General features: G+C 40.4%; 1 protein-coding gene across 2 annotated transcripts in view; it reads right to left on the reverse strand.

The window, feature by feature from the left end:
• Positions 1–21432, reverse strand: part of MFSD2B (MFSD2 lysolipid transporter B, sphingolipid) — a 46466-nt gene that overhangs the window by 22311 nt on the left and 2723 nt on the right. For both annotated transcript variants that reach the window (XM_065055778.1, XM_005510116.3), the window contains exons 2-6: positions 17522–17638; positions 12926–13050; positions 9381–9504; positions 7278–7356; positions 3241–3410 (exon numbers count right to left, since the gene is read on the reverse strand). In XM_065055778.1, the coding sequence (XP_064911850.1) occupies positions 3241–3410; positions 7278–7356; positions 9381–9504; positions 12926–13050; positions 17522–17638 (615 nt within the window). The remainder of the gene's footprint in view (positions 1–3240; positions 3411–7277; positions 7357–9380; positions 9505–12925; positions 13051–17521; positions 17639–21432) is intronic.

A 21432-nucleotide genomic window follows, 5' to 3' on the forward strand; every position in this document is an offset into this window, starting at 1 on the left:
TTCCACTTCCTTTCTTTAATAATGAGCAAAATAATATCAGCCATTCACTGGGACTTCTTTTAAACTAGGTGTGCTCTTGAGCAGCTAAGAGTTAGTCCTCATGAGAAAAAGGGTCAGGTCACACTCCTTAATGGCACTAAGAAACCATTAAGATTTGGCCTTTTCTATTATTTTTTTTTAAATGATGGAGGTACTTCAGATTCACAGACTCTACCCTTGCCTCAATTTATAACTTAATGTCCATCAGCCATACAACCAAAATTCAAGATATAACATCTCCTGTTGATAATGCAGTACAGGCACATATTGTGAATAAAAGGCAAGTGCCCCGTCGTGTGACGGAAGCAGCTCCTGCACGTGACTCGCTGGCTGTGCATTCTCCCATAATCCAACCAAACTGACGGCAGATTATCTGAACAGCAAAAAATCCTGGTCCTCACAAAACATGGCAGCAGGGGGTGAGGTGTGTTGCCAGAGCAGCTCATTCACATGATAGCGTCTGCCCAAGCCTGAGGAATATTTGGGAGCTACCCCAGGTGAACCTGCTTTAGCAGGTGGGTTGGACTGGATGATCTCCAGAGGCCCCTTCCAATGCCAACCAGTCTGTGATTCTGTGAAAAAGGGCAGGACAGAAAAAGGAGTGAACAGAATCCATGGAAACCAGTTGGACACCATAATCCAGACCATTCTCAACCATGGGTTACTACTCATCTACAAAACCTGAGAAGGTGACGCACAAAACAGAGGAAGAAGGAAAAAAGCAAAGACCAAAGCAATAAACAGGAAATCCTCACAAAAAAATGAACACAAGGCTGCTTGTAAATAAGGAAGCGACATGAAGAAGGTAATATCTTTAATTAAATTAACTCATATAGTTGGAAAAAAAGACAATTTTCCAGTTACACTGCAACTACTTCAGACCTGAAAAATGCTTGTGTGTCTAAAAGCTTTTCCACTGTTTCCTAGGCTTAGTAGCTAGTTTAATGAAACATATTACTCCTACCTACAAACTGTGGCTACTTTAGGCTATATATGTTCACTGCTTTTTTCAAATTAAAGCCTATTCGACAATTGATTCATTGTTAAGCTTTTTTCCCCATCTTCTTCCTACCTCAAAAAGGACAGGAAAGCACGTGTGGTTAGGAAGAAAGGAAATAAATCAAGATTTATTGTTTTTTTCCTTTAAAGCCATTTAAGGGATTTGAAAGAAGAAGCTGTTGATCATGGCATAAAGCAGATTCGACGGGGAATCTGCTATGCAATGGAATTCAGTTTGCTCCACAACTTTTCAAGATACTCCTCTTGACAATCCACAGAGCTGTAACAGCACAGCAGTTTCCTACATCAAGCCATTGTCCTAGAAGCTAGAAGGAAAACAGGATGATGTTCTTGTCTTGTTAAAATATACACTAGAAGTTACCTAACGAGCAGCTTAAAAACCACTTTAATCAGCTGTAAAATGGCATGACCATTTACAGAAGCAGCTCAGCTCTCCCCAGGCCGTTTCCCAAATCAGCTCTCTGAGAAGCTTTACACTGAGTTGTACCAAAAAACACGGATCAGGTAGCACAGAGGCAGAGAACAGTGACTGGTTTTGCGGGTAGGCAAGGCTTGGTCCCCTTCCTGGGCTACCAGTGTTGGTGCCAGGGTATGTAAATTCGAAGCATGCATAAAAATATGCCTTTAGCTTGTGATTTCATTGCTGCTGAAGAGTGGTAGTAAGAGCTATTTGACTACAATAAGCAGAGCATGAATACGTATATCCTGATTTGTACCAAGCACCTGAGATTAGACTCAGGTCAAGGAGTCTTCTTGATGGGGAATTTTATGCATCAGTTAGTACCTGCATTGACATAGAAACAGATGAAAATAGAAAAAGAAAGGCTGAATCGAGCAATTGGTAAAATGGAACCAACAAAATGCTGATTTTACAAGTGACATATTAAAAACACTACACAAGGTATTTTTTTGTTTCGTGGCCTGTTTCAAGACCACTGGAAACAATGGAAGACTATCAAATTGTGTTCACTGAGGTTTGGACCAGCTTTTAGGATTTCGTCCCAGACATAAAACCTTCTCCATTTCTCAAAACCCAGCAAACCGAAGCATGAAGAGATTAAATTACTTGTGCAGGACTACAGGAAAATTCTGCTGTGGGAAATGAACAGAACAAGCACGGATCTGTAGGTTCATTCCACACGCTAAACCCTGAGCCCTGCTCCCACTAATTGCCTGTTACCTACCATTGACTTTCAACAGCAATTTGCACCTTCACAAGAACACAGACTGCCAGTGGGACTTACAGTTTCCTTCGCACAACAGCCATTAATCTTTACAGGAGATCCCTGGTGAGAACTAATTTGAAAAGCAGTGTTGCTGAGCTGAAAGATCCTGCTAGAGCCACCATTTTTTTCACAGAATTATAGAATTATTTGGGTTGGATGAGACCTTTAGAGTTCCTCTGGTTCCAATCCCCCTACCAAGGGCAGGGACATCTTTCACTAGATCAGGCTGCTCAAAGACTCATCCAACCCGACGTTAAACACTTCCAGGGATGGGGCAGCCACAATTTCTCTGGGCAACTGGTTACAGTGTCTCACCACCCCCACAGTAAAAAAAATTATTCCCTTTATCTAGTCTAAATCTACTCTCTTTCAATGTAAAAACATTGCCCCTTGTCCTGTCACTACAGGCCTTGGTAAAAAGTATTTTTCCATCTTTCTTATAAGTCCTTTTTACACATTGAAAGGCCACAATAAGGCCTCCCTGGAGCCTTCTCTTCTCCAGGCTCGACAACCCCAATTCTCTTATCTGTTCTTCCCAGCAGAGCTGTTCCAGCCCTCTGACCATTTCTGTGGCCTCCTCTGGACCCACTGTAACATGTCCATGTCTGTCTTGTGCTGGGGACCCCAGAAGTGGAGACAGTATTTCTGGCAAGGTGGAGTAAGCTTTTCTTACTAAACTTCTATTTAAAAATGTAAATCAGCCCCTAGTGAAAACAAAAGATTGCTATATACCTCCTAGTGACTTTGCAGTTTGGCATCTGCAGCACAGCCACTCAGTGCAATTCTGCTGTTATGCTGAGAAGGGGTTGCAAAGACAAGGTTGTCATCTCAGCTCCAGTGTTACTGATTTCAGGAAGTTGTGTTCGTGCTCATCGGTCTGGATGCGATACGGTGTTACAGAAATACCCACACCCCTTTCCCTTAGAGGTTTTAGTGTGCTCCCACAGACACTTACCTGATGAGACAGGGGATCTGAGGGGTCTGGAGAGCTGGGAGGGTGATGCCAGGAGTCGGTTGTGTTTCCTGGGGGATTCACAGTGCAGTGATGGGAGACGTGAGCACTGGCCACAATCTGCCCCTGAAGCGCAGCTCCAATCAAGGTCCCAAGCACTTCCATGGTCATTCCTAAAGAAGGAAGCACAAATGTGCACTGAGGATAAGAACTTGATTCTTCCACTCACTGCAAGCTTGCTCTTTTGTCTCACTGAGAAAAAAACCTCATAAAACCATTTTCTTTTACAGGGAACAAGCAGCAAAAGCAATACCAAGAACAGCAGAACTGGAAGGTCAGTAATAGAACAGTTTCAAGGAAAGAGAGTTTTGTCATCTATTTTCTCATCAGCTTTTAGACGTCTCCATGGAAGAGCCTCTTTTATACAAGCTGCATGATGGATGCAGCGGAGATTTGGAGCCACAAGAGGATAACAGAGAAATCTTTCATCTGAAGGACCAGAGCAGTTTAAATGCTGAGTGCCATTTTTTCCAAAGCAGGACTAGGAACCATGACATCAGACTTTCATTTGCAGCTTGACAGTAACTTGTGAAACATTTTTCAAGCCACTTATCTGATCGGACCTCTAGGTTCTCCAACTGTAAAATAAAACAATCTTTATCTCAGGTTTATGTTGGAAATAATACAGCTGCAAAGCCCTTGGAAACAGCAGATGCTGTTAACTGCCTAAGGCCACAGTCAGGCAGAACTGGCTACCACAGCATCAGAGAACAATTCAGATCGCTAACACTCCAAGTGCCATCAGAACAGTGGATCATCTAAAAAACAACCAAAGTCTCCATTTGGGAAAGCGAAGATCTAACATGGGCATCCAGATCATGCTTCATGTATTCAAGATGAGCCAACAAGGCAGCTAGTTCCTACAGCTTTCTTGCAGGTGAGAGGTGAGTAATCTGGGTTCTAGAGCCTTCGCACCCTGAGGGATTTGAAGACTACCATTCCTGTTTCCATGTCATATGGCCATACCCAGCATCCCCATGGCAGTGACAGAAACTGAATTACTGTCCTAGCTCCAGAGAATTTACGCATTTTGCATAAAGGTACACAGGGCTTAATACATTAACAGATTAGGAACAGGGACCAAGGCTCCCTGTTTATGAGGGAATGCTCTTCTAATTGACCCAAACGTCAGGCTTCTTTCTACTTATTCTCTCTCAGTGGCTCCAGGGTCCCATGTTCGTTTCTCAGAAGCACTGTGGGGGATTCCTGAAGAGCCGCTTCCACAGCAGCTTGTGTGCTGGTGGTTGTCACACTCTCCCTGGGAAAGGACAGGCATTTCAAAAGCTCCTGGGTTCAGGTTTATTCAAGTTCCCTGCTCTATGACAGCCTTCCTAGGTGACCTTGGACACGACTTTTTGTGTATTCCTGTAAAGGAACTGAAGTATTTCTCCATCTAACGAGAGAGCAATGCACACAGACAGCTACAGAAGATCAAGTAAGGAAAGGAAAAGAGGCTCCCTAGGAGACCTGGATCATTTAAACCATTGCTAGTACGTTCCCAAGCAAAGAATGCTTCTGAATGGAAAAACTGAGGCTTCATGTAACATTAATTTAAACCAATGCTGGCAGATGGTGGAAATCCTACCCTCAACCTGATCTGAAGTGTTTGCACAACAACTGGCCTCAGCTGGGCCTCGCAGAGCTTCCAAACTGTTGACTACTCGGTGCAAAGACAATGCACCTGAGTCACAGCTTTCCTTCAAAACACCACCTCCACATTTATGACCTTTATCTAGGGCTCTACATCTGCATTTTGCCAAGCACTTGCATAGAATAAAACTCAAGAAGCATCATTAGAGGCAACAAAAATACAACCATTATGAAACCTTATTTTCTAAGAAGTAGCAAGAGCTGAGGAACAGGCATATTTCAAAGTTCTTGTGTGCTCAGAATTTATAATGTATTACTTTACACATTAGCAGAGAAAGATGATCTCTCGGAAAGCAGATCATACGTTGAAGTAGGTTATATTTTGCCCAGAAACGTAAGTAGGATTTATGTTGAAGTGACTTTGGAATCCAGCATTTCTAGCTTGCATTCACAGTAAAGAGCAGGACAAAATTTACAATGAGCAGTTCTGCTTGTCTCCAGTAGAGGGTAATGGGTCCTCTAATCCCAGCCTTTTTTAAAAAGCACACTTCATACTACACAGCTGTTTTCCTTTAAAGAGTTGAAGAAATGCCTGAACAACTGACTGCATCCAAGAAAGTCTATCAACAAGAATTCTCTATGAAACCCAAAGAGAGGCAAGAGTATTTCAGTAAAACACTTATTAAAAAGAAAAAAAAACAGAAGGGGAAAAGATGAGACTATCACAGTCATAATCATTATAAGAAAACTGGGCTCCAAACAAATGTGATTTCAAAGTATACAGAGATACCAACATATCAAAAGTCAAAACCATGGTTCATACCACCACCCTAACTTGGCGTAGGAGAACAGTTGTACACTCCAAAGTAAAACCCTTTCTGAACAATAAAATGACACTATAAACCTGTAACACCTCTCAGGCATGGAGTTCAGCAGCTTTTACGAGCACAAATTTCACATGCCTATGAAGCCTTGCATGGGATTAACGGATAGGGAAGCACATTTAGTTGGATCACAGCCTCTGAAGACATAAACCCAGACAATAGAAAACACTAGGTACATGGATTTAGTTAGAATTTAGGCCAGATGACTCAGAATACAGTCAATGCCAAAGAACAGAACAGAACTGGAACCTCCTGCTGTTTAGTCCTGTCCTATGACTGCCAGCCCAGACTTTCTCTTGAGATAGTTGATGATAAAGCAAATTACAACTGTTCCGTGTGGCCGGAAAGGAATTGGGTCGCTCAGAGAGTACTGTATCTAGAATTTCTGACAGGATTTTGTTAGCACTTCTGGCCATTTCCATGTGCTTCTTTGGTCCAGTTTTCAACATACTCGAGCAAGTATGTTCAGGGTTAGAAGGAATGGTGGAAAAGGGCGCTTGCCAGGAAGAGAAAACAGATGCAACAAAAAACCTCCAAGTTATTGTAAAGCAACACTGAAGGACAAGTTAAGATATAGAAAAGCCTTTCACATGATATTTGACTCTTCTCTTTGCCTTGATTAATGCTGGTGGCCATGAAGGAGAGCAGCTACATGGTAAAGGAGGAGTGCGGACAGAGCTGAAGACTGAAGAAGGAGTGAAGAAACTGCTCCTACATTCAATTTATGATCTGTACAGGAAATGTTGAAAATATTTTCATTGCACTTTTTTGGTCTGATCAATTTGCTTCAAAGCAAAAACTTTGTCTGGTTTTGATTGTTGAAGAGCCAGAGATATGGCCTGGAAGCCATCATTCTTTTAACTAATACAGTCAGAATGCTAGTTATATTACAGCCAGATCTGTCTTTAAACTACCTGGTATATGTTAGAATTAAATAAACACAGATGAAATAAAAGAAAGATTTCAGTTGGTGTGAACATGCACACAAAATCACTCTCCTTTTGTTGTGAGGTTAACTGTCTTGGCTTTATGAGTTCTGAAAATTTTTTCAGAGAAAACAGGTTTATAACATGAAACATAAATGTAAAGAAATCTGAACTAAAAAAAAAAAAGGAAAATACTCAAAATTACTTCCAGACATTCCTTAATTGAATGTTGAAGAAGATCAGCACACTGTTTTTTCCCCTACAAATCACCTTTAAATGAAATAATTATTCCCTACCCTGGCTTGAGTAAGAGTGATTTTCATTGTTTCGTCTGGCCAGCAAGAAACCAAAAAGAGCTTATTGCTAATCAGACAATTTGAGACAATTAAACCTCAAAGTCTCCTATTTAGCTAGAAAAATAGAAGCATTAACAAGACAAAATATTTTTCATTAGATATTAAAACTCTCATATAAAAGTCGGGTCTAGGGACACAAACCATTAGGAACTTCCTATAGACAGAGAATGATTTTAAATAAAGCTCAGTCCTAATCCACATGAGAAAGCCCAGATCACACTCACGGTATGCTGTTGCAGAATCTCTCTCCTTCTGGTCTGTGCTGAGAAACATGGTGAGAGCAGAATATGGTACTTGGAATAACTATGCAAAGAAAGAACATCACTTAGGAAATGTCAGAGTAAACGCTATGTTCCCTTGGTGTCCGGAAAAATGATTTAATGTGACCTTGCAATTCACTTTATTGGAACATTATACTTTTTAGCACAAAGACATATATTTCTGATTTGCAAAGCATAGAAAAAGAAAAAAAAAGTATATTTCATAATACAAATAATAAATTACTAGCAGGCTTTACATTAATGCTGTGCTCCTTCAGCTTCCTTGGGAAAACGTCCTTCACAGCCAGGCTATAAAGCATCTAGTTTTCTTTGCACTAGGAGACTGTCATGTTCCTAGCTTAAACTAACTAACAGGAAGCAAAGACATAATGAAGATAATGCAATTTTCTGCTTTATTCAAGCCAGAAGACTGTATAAATCCCCCAAATGTTTCAAATATCTGTCTTACTATGTAACTCCAGCAGATAAGTGTGAAAACTACCTTGTCTTCTGCACCATTTTGCCACACACTCCTTAATTTGAGTTAAGAATAGGCAGAAACACCCAATTGCTATGTCAACACACCAAACAAAAACATAGATGAGGAGTGTTGATTGATTGTTTTTACAGCACTACCAATTGATTCCTTGGTGTAAAATTGTGGTGGAAAAAATGCACTGATAATATTTATTGCAATGCTGGGTAAATGGACCCCACTTTTACTACAGAAGAGGCTTTGTCCCCAGTAGCACTTCATTGAAAATAACTATTGAATATTAAAAGCTTAATGTTTTGGATGGTGATGATGTGAGTGGGATCTTGTCCTCACCATGTTGAACCAAAAGAAAAATAACTCCTAAAATCTTGCAACAACACACAGGCCAAACCAATAGACTCTTGTGGAAGTGGGACATGGACCTGCTCGAACAATCAAGTTCTTTGTGGTGTTTCCATCACCATAGAGGTCTGTAGCCAGGCCAATTAAGTCTCACGATCTGCATTCTACTCTGTTTGTACTAAATACATTTCTGTTCACCTCCACCAAACAAGGGAAATGTATATGTTTTCAAAGCTCTATCATGGAAAAGCTGTGTTTTTCCTTCAAAAGAGAGAGGAAAGCCATTATGAATGTCTTCTGGACTGTCTTTCCACAGAGGAAACAAAGGAGCTAGTGAATAGTTTGGGTTCTATGATTCTATGTTTCTATTTAAAATGTTTGTATTTCTTGTTTGACTTTGGCTTTTCTCCTGTTTACAGATGTGTTGGACCTGGGAATTCTGTATTCCTGTGTAAAGCTGGAACATTTGGAAGCTGCTTTCCAAAACATGGAAGTGGAATTCCAGCAGCCAGGATACACCCTGCCAAACTGCAAGGCAGCCGTCTCATTTCTAGTCCTAATCTGCTGTGCATGGAAAATACCTTTTTCCACTTTGGTATTAGCTATAAGGCAAAATGGGGTGACGCAAGCCTACACGTACAGTATGGAAAGTGCCTGAGAAGTTCTTTGGGATCCACTGAAATGATGGGTTCTGCATAAATATTGCAAGTTCTGGGCTGTATTAAAAAGTTAATGTGCCCAAACTCTTCTACCCCAGTATAAATATCACAATGACGACTACCACTATTATTTCAGCACTGGTACCCTGACTTTTCATTGTCTTCTAGCTTGAGTCAAAACACCCAGAACTAGAACCACAAAGCTACTTGGTCTCCCAAATTGCCCCTAAAAATAGAAGCTCTGAGAAGTTAGTTATGTAACCGGAATTAGAAATCCGAATGTTTCTGTGGATCTATACAAGAATGAGTTGAGTATCTAGGACACTGCCAGTGAAAGTGGTTGGAGGTAACATGTCCAAATTAAAAGGTCATTTGCCAGAGAAAGCATCGGCAGAAACCATCAGCCAGCAGAGAGTCTGATAAAAGAACATCTGGCTATCCCTTGAACACACTAGAAGCTGAAATAAAATGTAAAGTTTTGGTAAATCTCAGTTTACTAAATCTGAACGCATTAACATACACAGAAAACAAGCAGGTTACTGCTAAGAACATCATTATTTATCTACTTACTGTGGTCAGTGCTTGGAAAAGGCAGTAGAAAGTCAGGTACCACGCAACTCTTCCTGATACAAAAGGAGGCAGGTACCACATAAAAAAATAGGACACTACTGTGAAGGGTGTACATGCCATCATCCTGCAAAGAAGGTCGACACATCAACAATCTCAACATAATGATAGCAAAGTACATTAATTTTTCCTGCCTATAATCAATATAATGCAATTGATTTTATGTGCAGTGTTTCTAACTACAATAACGCCATGTTTTTAAGTATTTAATGTTAACATGCATTAAATACACAGATTAATATAAAATGTATACAAGTATTTCCATAATATTGACAAAAAACAACAAATCTGAAAGAAAAGAGTTATACTTCAGTTAATATCTCACTCAGAATACACTCAGTTTCCCTTTACATGCACTGTAACACATACCTGTATTGCCATTCCCTAGTACATGTCTCAGGCTACACCTTTATTAGAAAGAGCCACTGAGAACTAAGATCTATTGCCACATGTCTTCACACACTTGAGCAATTTTTACATGAGACTCCTTATTACCAAGGATTCCCTCTTCTGATTTTAACATCCTCAGTTTTCCTCTCAACTTGGCCTCTTCATTGCTACTTCGAGCAAGTGCAAATACATTAATACACTTAAAAATGCTGAAAACTGCATAAAAGATAATAGACAGCCCACTGCAAACCTTCCTGCAGTTTGTGTCTACTTGGGTATACGACAATTTGCTCCGCTCAACTCAACAGCAAAATTCCTCATCACTTCAAAAACAAAAGGATCATCTTGTGGTGAGGAAGGTGCCATTAAAAAAAGAAAAAAAGAACCACATAAATCTAAATTTTAGACATTGCTATTCACCAGCAATTAATTACATTACTCTAAAAATTGTTTCAGGCAGACAACACTTGTCAAACTCCATGATATGGAAGGGGCAGTCAGATGTTATTATTTCTGAAAAGTCTGAGTGGCAGCAGCAATCAGAACGCTCCTCTATTCCTGTAAATCAGGCATTAAACAATGCAATTAGATGACCAAGATCCCAACAAAAAAATATCCAAACACGTAAAAGAGAAAACAGATTAATCCCTTCACAACAGTACTATTGACATTGGGGGTCAGCTGATTATTTTGCAATCGCGAACTAAAAACCTGGAATACAAAAGAGTAACGTGGGTAGATAGTTTAGTAAAACAATGGCTTTCCCACGCTGCTCTTTGGGATGGCCAGCGTCACCGGGAGCTGAGCACTGAAGGAAAGTGCCAGGTTCTGGTATTCTCTGTCCCTTGGGTCCCCAGGCCACAGTTCATCCACAGCCGGTCAGCAATGGAAAACACAAAGGATAAAATTCTAATACATTTCAGGGAATTGACTTTCCTTCCCAAAAGCATGAGCTCTTCCAGACTGGTGTCCTGACAGATTCACCCTAGTAAAATATTTTCATAGTCAATTTTGCATGCAGCTTTTCAGCAATAACCCTCTTATTATTCTTCCCTCTTTCCCTCCTCTATCCACATTTTCAGTAATGTCTCTGAGTTTTCAGAGCCTTGCTGAAGTTGCTGAATATCTAACATTCTACTATTATCTCTGACAAAATATTTGACCAGGTTTGTGTATTTGAAGTGAATTTCTGCTTGTACTTTTTAAACACCTTACATAAAATAGATCAATAGAGATTGATAGCTTATTATATTGAGTACAGTATTAAGCTATAGTCAAACATTCACCTTCTTTACTAATGTTCTTGCTTCTCTGGCAAGCTTTTCTGACTGAGCCAATTCCATTGCTTCACTCTAGATACTTAAGAAGTCAGAATAATTTCAAAATACTGAAGTATTTTTTAACTAGCGGAAGACCCATTTTTTGCTCTGCATAAGTATGTTCTGACCTCCAAAATGGAGGAACAAAATTCACATGAAAATTTACCATGAGCAAAAATACAGACAAAATCCTTCTGGAAAGAAAGCAGCTGTCTGACAAATGCAAGTTAAAGGCTGGGTTAGATAAGCACTTTTCCTGTAAGAAATGCAAGTTGTACAGTAACTGGCTTACAGTGCAAAGGGCTGATAAGTTCATGCTTGTGCTAGGGTGGAAGTTTTTCTAACATCGATTTAACGCTAACACTAAACACATGTATTTGCGGTCTTTTCAGAGAACTGAAAAAAACCCAAGGCATCAGAATACATCTAATGGCACTTGTATAAAAAGTCAGTATTTTCTTTTTTAATGACTTTGTTACTTAGTTAATTCAGTGCTTGCTGGAAGAGCATTCCATTCACCTGGCTACAAACCAAATCCTGAAAAGAGCAAGAGCAGCAAGATCCTCTTTCCCTGTGGGGCTCTTGACGAAAAGTTTAACTTTGACCCCAAGTCCCTTTTCCTGCTGGGGCCAAGAGCAGCTGATCTCAGCCACCTTCCAGCATGTACTTGCCTTCTATTCTTTGTCAGATATAAGATGCTCACAGACATGTTTCTGTAGCCCTAAAACCAAACAACAGCAAGGGAACCACCAGCTAAAAAAACTGGGCTTATTATCCATTAAAATTCAATTTATTTACTCAGGATAAAGTAATTAAAAATCTTACAATACAACCTTATAATGCACGAGATAGAGCAGTGATGAAAGACTACCTATTTCGCAAACTACTCAGACTTCCAAAATATTAAGAACCCAACAAATAAATGCCCTGTGGCACAGATGAGCTTGGGTTCCCCTAACACAGACTACTCCTTTCCAATTTTCTTGTTCACACCTGTCAATCATCGCCTTCCTATACGAGTAACATTCATTCTTCTAAGTGTCCTTAGAGCACATGAACAAGTCCACTAGCTGGAGCATTTACAAGAGGTGAGTATGTCACAGTGAAACGTCACTCTGTCCCTTTTGACATGCCGATCAAAATCTTACAGCGTCTTGTTCCATTATAAAAGTCATAGTGATTTTTTAATCAAGTATTTTGATTACAGGGACGTGTGAGAAGCAGGACCAGAAGGACTGCTGTAAAGAGAATGTAAAAGTGCCAGGGCAGCGCTGGTTGCTGCGCCCTTCAACACCGTGGTGTCACATCTGTCCCACGTGTGTGCACATGTGCTTTCCCAAATTAAAAGGCTGAGAGAATCAAAGTTAGCAGAGCTCCTGGAAGGTTGATGTGAGAAGTGAAGGCGCCAGGACACAAGTAGAAATAAGTTCCAACTTTGGAGGAGTGAAACCAAACTCAAGGAGTCTAGACAATGATGAAAATTCAACCGCAGAATAAAGGAAGATTTAGATCTGAGCTTCCAGTTTTGTTAAAAACGCCGTGTCTTGGCTTTATTTTTTTGTGTGGTAGAAAACCTCTTCTGTGTTTCCGTGGGTGAACGAGTTAAAAGGAAATAGATTACATGACCTTTTTTAAAAACTGTTGCATATGTAGAATGAATCACTGTTGTCTGGGAAACAAGCAACGGAAAATTAGTCTAATTCAATGAGGTGGCTATACAATCACAACACATAATATTCATATTTATTTATATAACTATATGTACACATTTATGCTTACCAGGGCATGAGACGGCCAATTTTTGTCCATCTACTTTTGCTAATAAAAAAGCCAGCAACAGGATCAGTAACTGCACCTGAGGCTTTGCCAATGAACAGCACCAAAGAAGCATGAAACGGAGTAATCTGAAAGTACAGACACCATACTGTAAACAGGAGCCATTGTCTCACAATACAATGAAACAGCATAAAGCAACTTTCTAGAATAAACCTCAGTGTTTAAAAGAATAATGATAGTTCATTTACGAAACACGTCCGCTGCAGTCATAGAAATTACTACTGGTTACCCGCAGTAAATAAACAAGACATTGAGACAGGCACTATGCAAGAAGGGATTAGAGGGGAAAAGTGCAAGGAAGGAGAGATTATAAATGTGTTTAAAACTAGGAAAACGAGTCAGTCAAATAGTAGATTAAAGCCTTTGTTTCAGTCATAAAACCTGACCGTGTGCCCATGTAATTATCTCCTTGCTTTGTTCCCCACACAGACCCATTTCCCCATCTTTATCTTGACCTGATCTAGGAAAAAAAAAAGTAGAGGGAGTTGTTTACATGCCCTTCTGTTTTTTCATCTCCCGAGATTACGGACAAGGCTGCCAAGTGGTGGCATGTGGCTGCAGAAGAGGTTGTGGCACAGCGAGATTTATCCCCCCAGAACTGAACTGTGACAACTGAAATGCATAAGGAACATCTGTTCAAATCAGAGTTGCCAGCACATGTCTAACAAATGTCACTGGAAAAACGTTCACGGATTACATAAGAGGAGAAAATGGCCAAGTAGCAAACCTGTGAAGTTAACCCAGAAGGACCATATTAAGCGTCTCTACAGAAACAGTTTATCCCAGGAGAATTAGTTATTTTTCACATACATCTGTGGAGGGCTGAGGAATTTGTATCACGCAACAGTTGAAAAAGGTGGGTTCACTTTCAAGTGCTCAGTTCATGACACTGAAACTGTAAGGGAGGCAGAATCACAGAATCACAGAATGCCTGAGTTGGAAGGACCCACAAGGATCATGGAGTCCAACTCCTGTCCCTGCACAGGACAACCCCACAGTTCACACCATGTGTCTGAGGACGTTGTCCAGTCTCTTCCTGAACACTGTCAGGCTTGGGGCCGTGACACCTCCCTGGGGAGCCTGTTCCAGTGTCCAGCACCCTCTGGGTGAAGAACCTTTTCCTCATGTCCAACCTGAACCTCCCCTGGCACATCTTCCTGCCATTCCCTTGGGTTCTGTCACTGGTCACCAGAGAGAAGGATAGTCATGGCTCCAAGCCTGACAGTGTTCAAGAAGAGACTGGACAACGTCCTCAGACACATGGTGTGAACTGTAGCGCTGTCCTGTGCAGGGACAGGAGTTGGACTTGATGATCCTTGTGGGCCCTTCCAACTCAGGACATTCTATGATCCTTTTGCTGCATGACAGGATAAAGCTGGGATGACCACTGGGCTGTGTCCCACAGCAGTTTGCTGACGTTCCCCTCACCCACCTTTGCTGACTTGTGGCTTCCCACAGCCAGGGTGGCCAGTAGCCCACCAGCCCCGAGCCAGACTTGCTGTGGGGGCTGCACTGGAACTGCTCACAAGTCGCTACGGCTTCTCAAGAGGCATGTCAGCCAAAACAAGAAGAAAACAGCAGTCAGAAAGGTACAGGCATTGAAATACTGCAGTTATGAGGGACACAGAGACAGACAACTCCAAATTAAGTGGTTTTCGCATTGGTGTTTTGTTCAGATAACTTGAATAGCCAGGAAGCAAGTGAGTATTAGATAAAGAGAGGTGGAAGAAAGCCTTGAGGAAAATGAAAACCTCCCATATCAGGAGTGCAGTCTGTGTAGTCACCCTGTCTTCATCATCACTGTGGGCTTATAAGTCCCTTGGCTGCACTTCTTAGTCTCTAAATCTAGATAGTGTCCATCTGTACCAATGCCAGAAACTGCTCAGTGTTAATAAAACACGAGATAAAATATGTTAAATTCACTCGTCTCAAAATGAATGAAGGTCAGGATCCTATTATCAAAGATTCTGGTGTTGTCTAGTAATTTGACTCAAGGATCCTGTGTGGTTTGGAGTTAGCTTTATATGTCCATAGTAAATTATATAATACAGATAATTTAGGTGGAATATTGAATTCAAATGGAAAAATGTAAGCTACAGCAAATGAATAAAATGTAATTTTCTTAGAAAGGATCCAGATCCTGTATGAAAGATTATACCTAGTGAGTTTCATAATCTCAAAGCGCTAAAACTGTTCTGCCCTCTAAGTGGGCAAGAATTAAATCCAAGTAGTGGCTATAAAATTATGTTCTCTCCACTGAAAATATGTAGAAAACACCACAGGATTTCAGAGCTGTTTATCAGGCCTTGAAATAAATCCTGCCTCTTTGGGATTTCTTCAGAGAACAAACTAAACCATCAAGGAACAAATAATTAAACCCCTTAAGGAAGTACTAAGTGTATCACTACAAACATTAAGCAAAATTACTTGGTTTCAGTATGAGCTTGTTAACAAAATAATTATTATTATGTCTTTTACTAAGGTAGTGCCCAAAGATGCAAGAACCGTAGCTTTCTGTGCAATGTACACAAACACATGAAGAAATAAACAGTCCCTAGCTCCAAGAATTTCCAATTTTTGTGTTAGAAAACGAGGAAATTGCTGTATTTATAAGCACGCTGGGAAAACGGTATTAGTGTCTTTCTCATTCCCAATGCTTGTATTGCCATTCTCGATGTAAGTGTAAAACAGTTGTAGTCAGAGCTGCATCCACCTCCCTGCAGCATCTCCCAGTCACCTGTTCTGTCTCCAGCTCCTCAGACGCCACATCATCATAAGATCATAGAACAATTTGGGTTGGAAGGGACCCTCAAATCTCACCCAGTCCAACCCCTGCCATGAGCAGGGACACCTTCACCCAGATCAGGTTGCTCAGAGCCCCGTCCAGCCTGGCCTGGGATGTCTCCAGGGATGGGGCATCCACCACCTCTCTGGGCAACCTGGGCCAGGGTTTCACCACCCACAGTGTAACAAATTTCTTTCTCATGTTTGGCCTGAATCTCCCCTCCTTTAGTTTAAAACCATCATGCCTTGATCTGCTCTAACAGGCCCTGCTAAACAGTCTGTCCCCATCTTTCTTATAGGTCCCTTTTAAGGATGGAAAGGCTGCAATAAGGTCTCCCTGGAGCCTTCTCTTCTCCAGGCTGAACACCCCAACTCTCTCAGCCTGTCCTCCCAGCAGAGCTGTTCCAGCCTCGCATCATTTCTGTGGCTCCTCTGGCCCCTCTCCAACAGGTCCATGTGTGTCCTGTGCTGAGGGCTCCAGAGCTGGACACAGAACTGCAGGTGGGGTCTCACCAGAGCGGAGCAGAGGGGCAGAATCACATCCCTCCACCTGCTGGTTTTTAAGCAGCCCAAGATACAATTGGCCTTCCAAGCTGCAAGCACACATTATCGGCTCATGTCGAATCTTTGATCTCCCAGAACTCCCAAATCCTTCTCTCCACTTGCCATCTTTGACATCACTATCCAAAACTGGCCCCTTTGCTAAATCTTATGACTTTGATCTCAACAAGACACTCAAGATTTTGGTTTTACATGCCAGTCTTGTTGTGTTGCAAATTTTTTCAGTGGGTCACACCTCAGCTTCTGATATCAGAAAACCATAAACCCAACCTTTTGGAGACCTTCACTCCCCCTCTTTGTGATATCCCGTCTTTCTACAGCTTAAACAGCAAACGGATAACAATATCTGATCCAGAACCTCCTGTTCTTTCCAGCAAATAAAAAGTCATCTGTGCTGAAACCCACTCGTGTAGTTTCAGCTACATCTGTTCTCACGGTTCCTGCAATTTGGCCTCACCTTCCTAAAATCCTTTTTTTTCTATCCTATAATATTCTGTCTGTATCACCTAGTTACCACACAGACATACAAGACAATCCATACTGGTAAAAAATGTTTATGGATCATTTTTCTGTTTCTCTGCTGTCCTGAAATCCAGCTGGAGCAGCTGAAAGTCAGATGAACAAGGTGACTCCTAGTGCTTTGTTTTACCAGGTCTACTTCTGCACCAAAAAGCCAAAGACAGGAAGCAAAGAACCTTCTGGAAAGATAACTAAGCTTTCTTTGCAAAGAAATTATCCTAGACAAAGCAAATAAAATGTATGTGAAGTTATAGTGGCGAGTGGATGCAACTGCAGTGATTTTTAACTAAAACAAATGAACAAAACTTCATGACCTCAGCATGGTGCTGTTAATGTTTCAAATGTCTCATATCTTATACTCTCTGACACAGAAAACTGCTTTTTCTCGTGTCTGTATGTGAGCTCTACCGTGCCTAAAGTTCTTCTAATATGCCCAAACTAAAAGCAAACAATGGCCCCTTGAAGATGGAAAGGAAACTAGTGAAAAAAGAAAAAATAATATATTTCTGGACAAGTTCATGAAGTTTCCAGGATGCTGGACAGCTAGAGGCTATGATAACAAGAAAATGTAAAAGCTTTATTAGCTAATTCAGCTTTTATCATTCCAGGGATATTGTTGACAACATCAAGGCTGAGCTAAGTCTACAATCTGTGAAGGTTTCTTGTGCTACTTACGTGGGCTATGTCCAGCAGGTAGATCTGCAGGAAGAAAGCAGCAGCACTCCCTGCCACTTGATTTGGGGCTCCGCCTATCGCGTAGCACAATTTGCTGCAAATCGAGAGCCGGTATTCCTGTTCAAGATGAATCAGAAGGAGTGATGAGAAGAAGAAGGTAGACAAGCCAAAAGCTACAGAAGTTGCCAAGTTAAAGTCTAAGGCGAACACCAAATTCAGGGATTCGCTTCACTATGAAATCCATACGCTCTCAACCCCTACCATCAACAGACATTTGGATGCTCATTGCTTTGGTTTTTAATGGTCTTGTTCCTTAATTCAGACCCTAAAACCAGATTATAGTGTTCCTACAAGGGAACCCAGGCTTACCCACCTGCTTCTCACAAGCTGTTAAAAAGAAACAAGTCCACAAACAAGCAAGAAGCAACACAGAAGTGCACACAGTGTTACACTCTTTTCTGAGCTTAGTTTTGTCTCTGAATGTTTAATTCAGATTTTTACAAGGTTAAAAACTTTTCTAAAGAAACTAATTTCTTATATTAACCTTTCAGACCATAATAATTGATATACGCTCACATGCCATGGTAATTAGAAGGAAAGATCCACAGACAAATGGAGACCAAATAGATTTGAAATATCCTTGTTCCGTTCCTTCCTTCCTTTGTCACAAAATGCTGGTGTGACCCTGATAAAGTTGCTTGACTTTGTACACCTTCCTTTTGACTTGACTTTTCAACAACTTTTGTGAAAATCGGCATAATAAAGAAAGGGAGTATTGGGGCCCATGCCCTATTTAGGAAGGGCTTTAAGTCACTCCAGGTGCGTTTCAAAAATGTTGCAAAACTGTGCTCTCATTTGTTTTTTGATGTTTGAAAAGTATCATAAGCATCTGACAATATTCTCTGATAGAATTGCTAAATGAGAGTAAGACAAAAGCTGAAAAGGTTTCATAACCGCAATGAAAAGATTAAAAAACACAGAGACTAATAGAAATTCTAATGAAGAACGCTGTGTTCTCCAATAGTACAAGTTCCACAATACTAAAAAGCCTTTAAAAAAAAAATCTTAAGACTTAATTTCATGCCATAAAATTCAAAATACGGGAAGAAAATGACTCAGCGTTAATCTTGTATCCCTTTCAAAGGGACAACAAATCCAACCCAAATTTAGACTTGAAGGCTTGCAGTCTCTTTAAAGATTGCTGTGAGCAGGAACCAGGAAACGTGAGGAGAAGCAGCAAAATTAATCCAGGGTCTGCCCTCCCTCTGAACTGAAGACACAAGCCCTTAATTCTTATGTTAGATCAGGATAAAAATAGATATGTGGTAATGAGTTCCCCCACAATGATAAGATTCTGATACATCACCTAATTTCTGAATGTTTTTAAATTTACTATGTACCATCATCTTTACTACCTAACAGTTTTGATAAGTTTTAGATTTCTAGACAGAGCCTTTCATCATCTAATCATTTGCCTTTGAACTGTTTTATCTGAGTGGGTGTGAACAAGCAAGCTCAAGTTATCAGGATTCTTTCCTTTTTCTGTTTCTACAGAGAAAAATGGGGCAATATCCCATTACTACACCCAAGAGGACAGTGTCAGGTCACGAGGTGCAGAATGGTATTATAGCCACAGCAGACGTCACTTGACTCCATATGGGCAATTTTCTTCTTTCCAGAAAAAAAGAGAGGTAAACAGTCACGAGACAGACTTCATCAGAACAATATACTGTTTAATTTGGAAAGAAACTTTAAACACAACAAGCAGACTATATACATATTTGCTACACAAAGTGACTCTCCCTTTTTCATATGTAAGTGGGACTTGATGATCCTTGCGGGTCCCTTCCAACTCAGAATATTCTATTCTATTCTATTCTATTCTATTCTATTCTATTCTATTCTATTCTATTCTATTCTATTCTATTCTATTCTATTCTATTCTATTCTATTCTATTCTATTCATGATCTGGGTTGGAAGGGACCTTTAAAGATCATCCAGTTCACTCCCCTGCCATGGGCAGGGACGCCTTTACCCAGACCAGTTGCTCAGAGCCCCATTGCTCCTCACCTTCAACTCTTCCAATGTTGGGGCATCCTCAACTCCTATGGGCAACCTGTTCCTGTGTCTCACCACCCTTACCACAAAAGTTTCTTCCTTAAATCCCTCTTTCAGTTTAAAACCACCGCCCCACATCCTTTCAATAGCTAAGGCCATGAGAACACAGGAAAAGAAATGCCTCCATATAAAATGTACGATTCCAAAATATTTTTATAAAACAAAGAAATTAAAGTTCTTAAGAATTGCCCTAATTAAAGTTGTTTTACAGGAAACACTCAACCAAGTTCTAAACCTACAAGCTGTAGACAGTACTCCTGTCTTTACATCAGCTTCATAGTTAGGAAATTTATAATCTTAATACATTCACCTTTTTTTTAAAGTCTCGCTGTGATTCCACACACCCCAAGGATGCTGCCCAACTGCTTTCTGAACCACACTCCCAGATCACCTTGAAGCCAAGTTGATACTTTTGTCACAGCAGTAGTTAAGTTTTCACTGTTTTTTTCTGAATGTTTTTTTCAGAACAGAACAAGGTGTCAAATGGACACAGCACACAGAGATGTCCTGCTCAGTCAGCCTCAAAACTGCGAGCAATCAGCAGTTCATGTACTTCCCAAAATGGAAGTTACATCCTGATTGTTGTTTAATAACTGTTCTCCTTTTATTTTGCCTAATTATTTTTGGAAGTCATTCATGCTTTAAGTCATAATATACCACAGCAGTTCTATGTGTGAATGACACATACCATGAAAGGAAATGCCACTGCTTTCATTGCAGATCTGCTGCCTGGTAACTTCATTGAGTGCCCCATAGTTTCTGTTTATCTGCTGAGAAATAATTATTCTGACTCTACACACTGGTGTCTTTTTCCAAAACAAGCAGCCCATGATCTATTCTGGCTCTCTTTATTGAAGTTACATGATAATCACCACATTTTCTACCTCAGTAGCCCATTCAACAGTGGTAAAAATGAAGGTAGGTCTCTGCACCAGCAAAGCTGAAATATTTTCTTCCTTCTAACTTCCTGGGCTGACAGTTAAGAGTAGAAAAGATACACATGGCAGCTGTCTGTCATAAGATCTAGCCCTGGTTGGGACTACATGATATTGCTATAATAATGACACCAGAAACTGAAGAAGGGTAACATCATGCTTGTGCAGCTTGACCAACGGCAGTTGGTCACGGTCAATGTGCTATCAGGGTTTTTATCTTAAATTTCCCTGCTGCATGGCTGCCTTGAGCAAAAGAAATCACTTGATTTCTGTGCAATCCAGTGAAAGCTTTTTCACTTGTTGCAAGTTCGTCAGTAAGCTTCAAGTACTCCAAAATTAATTAAAGGTCTGAATGTGTAGGCAGTGGTCAAATAAGGAACAAAATACAAAGTACTGACAATGTTAATTTTGCTTTGAGATCCCCCTGGTGTAGTTGAATGTCAACACCAAATTGCTTCTATAGTCTTTAGAAAAAAGGTGAGAGGGTGGGGTGAGAGGTAAGAGAAAGGAAGGTCAAATGAAGTTATAACATATATTGTTCTCAGATTAACTTGACAATTTTGTACTTACACATGCCCCCTTCGTTAATTGTGTCTCAAGGTAAAGCAAGACAGCATAATAGCTGACAGACTTGATTTTGCTTCTTAAATAGAAGAATAAGTTTAAACATTGTTATAGAAAATGAATGCATCTCATACACCACAGTTCCTTTATTTTTAATTCTCTCATAAGTTAAAACTGTACTTTTCATTGCTTGTAAGTTTTCTGTTCCTCAACAGAACAGAATTTGAATACAATGTTTACAACAGATCATTTTATTTCTAAAGAAATTATTTAAGCACATTGAAAACTACTGT

The sequence above is a fragment of the Columba livia genome, chromosome 3, assembly GCF_036013475.1.
Source record: "Columba livia isolate bColLiv1 breed racing homer chromosome 3, bColLiv1.pat.W.v2, whole genome shotgun sequence".
In the NCBI taxonomy this organism is placed as follows: domain Eukaryota; kingdom Metazoa; phylum Chordata; class Aves; order Columbiformes; family Columbidae; genus Columba; species Columba livia.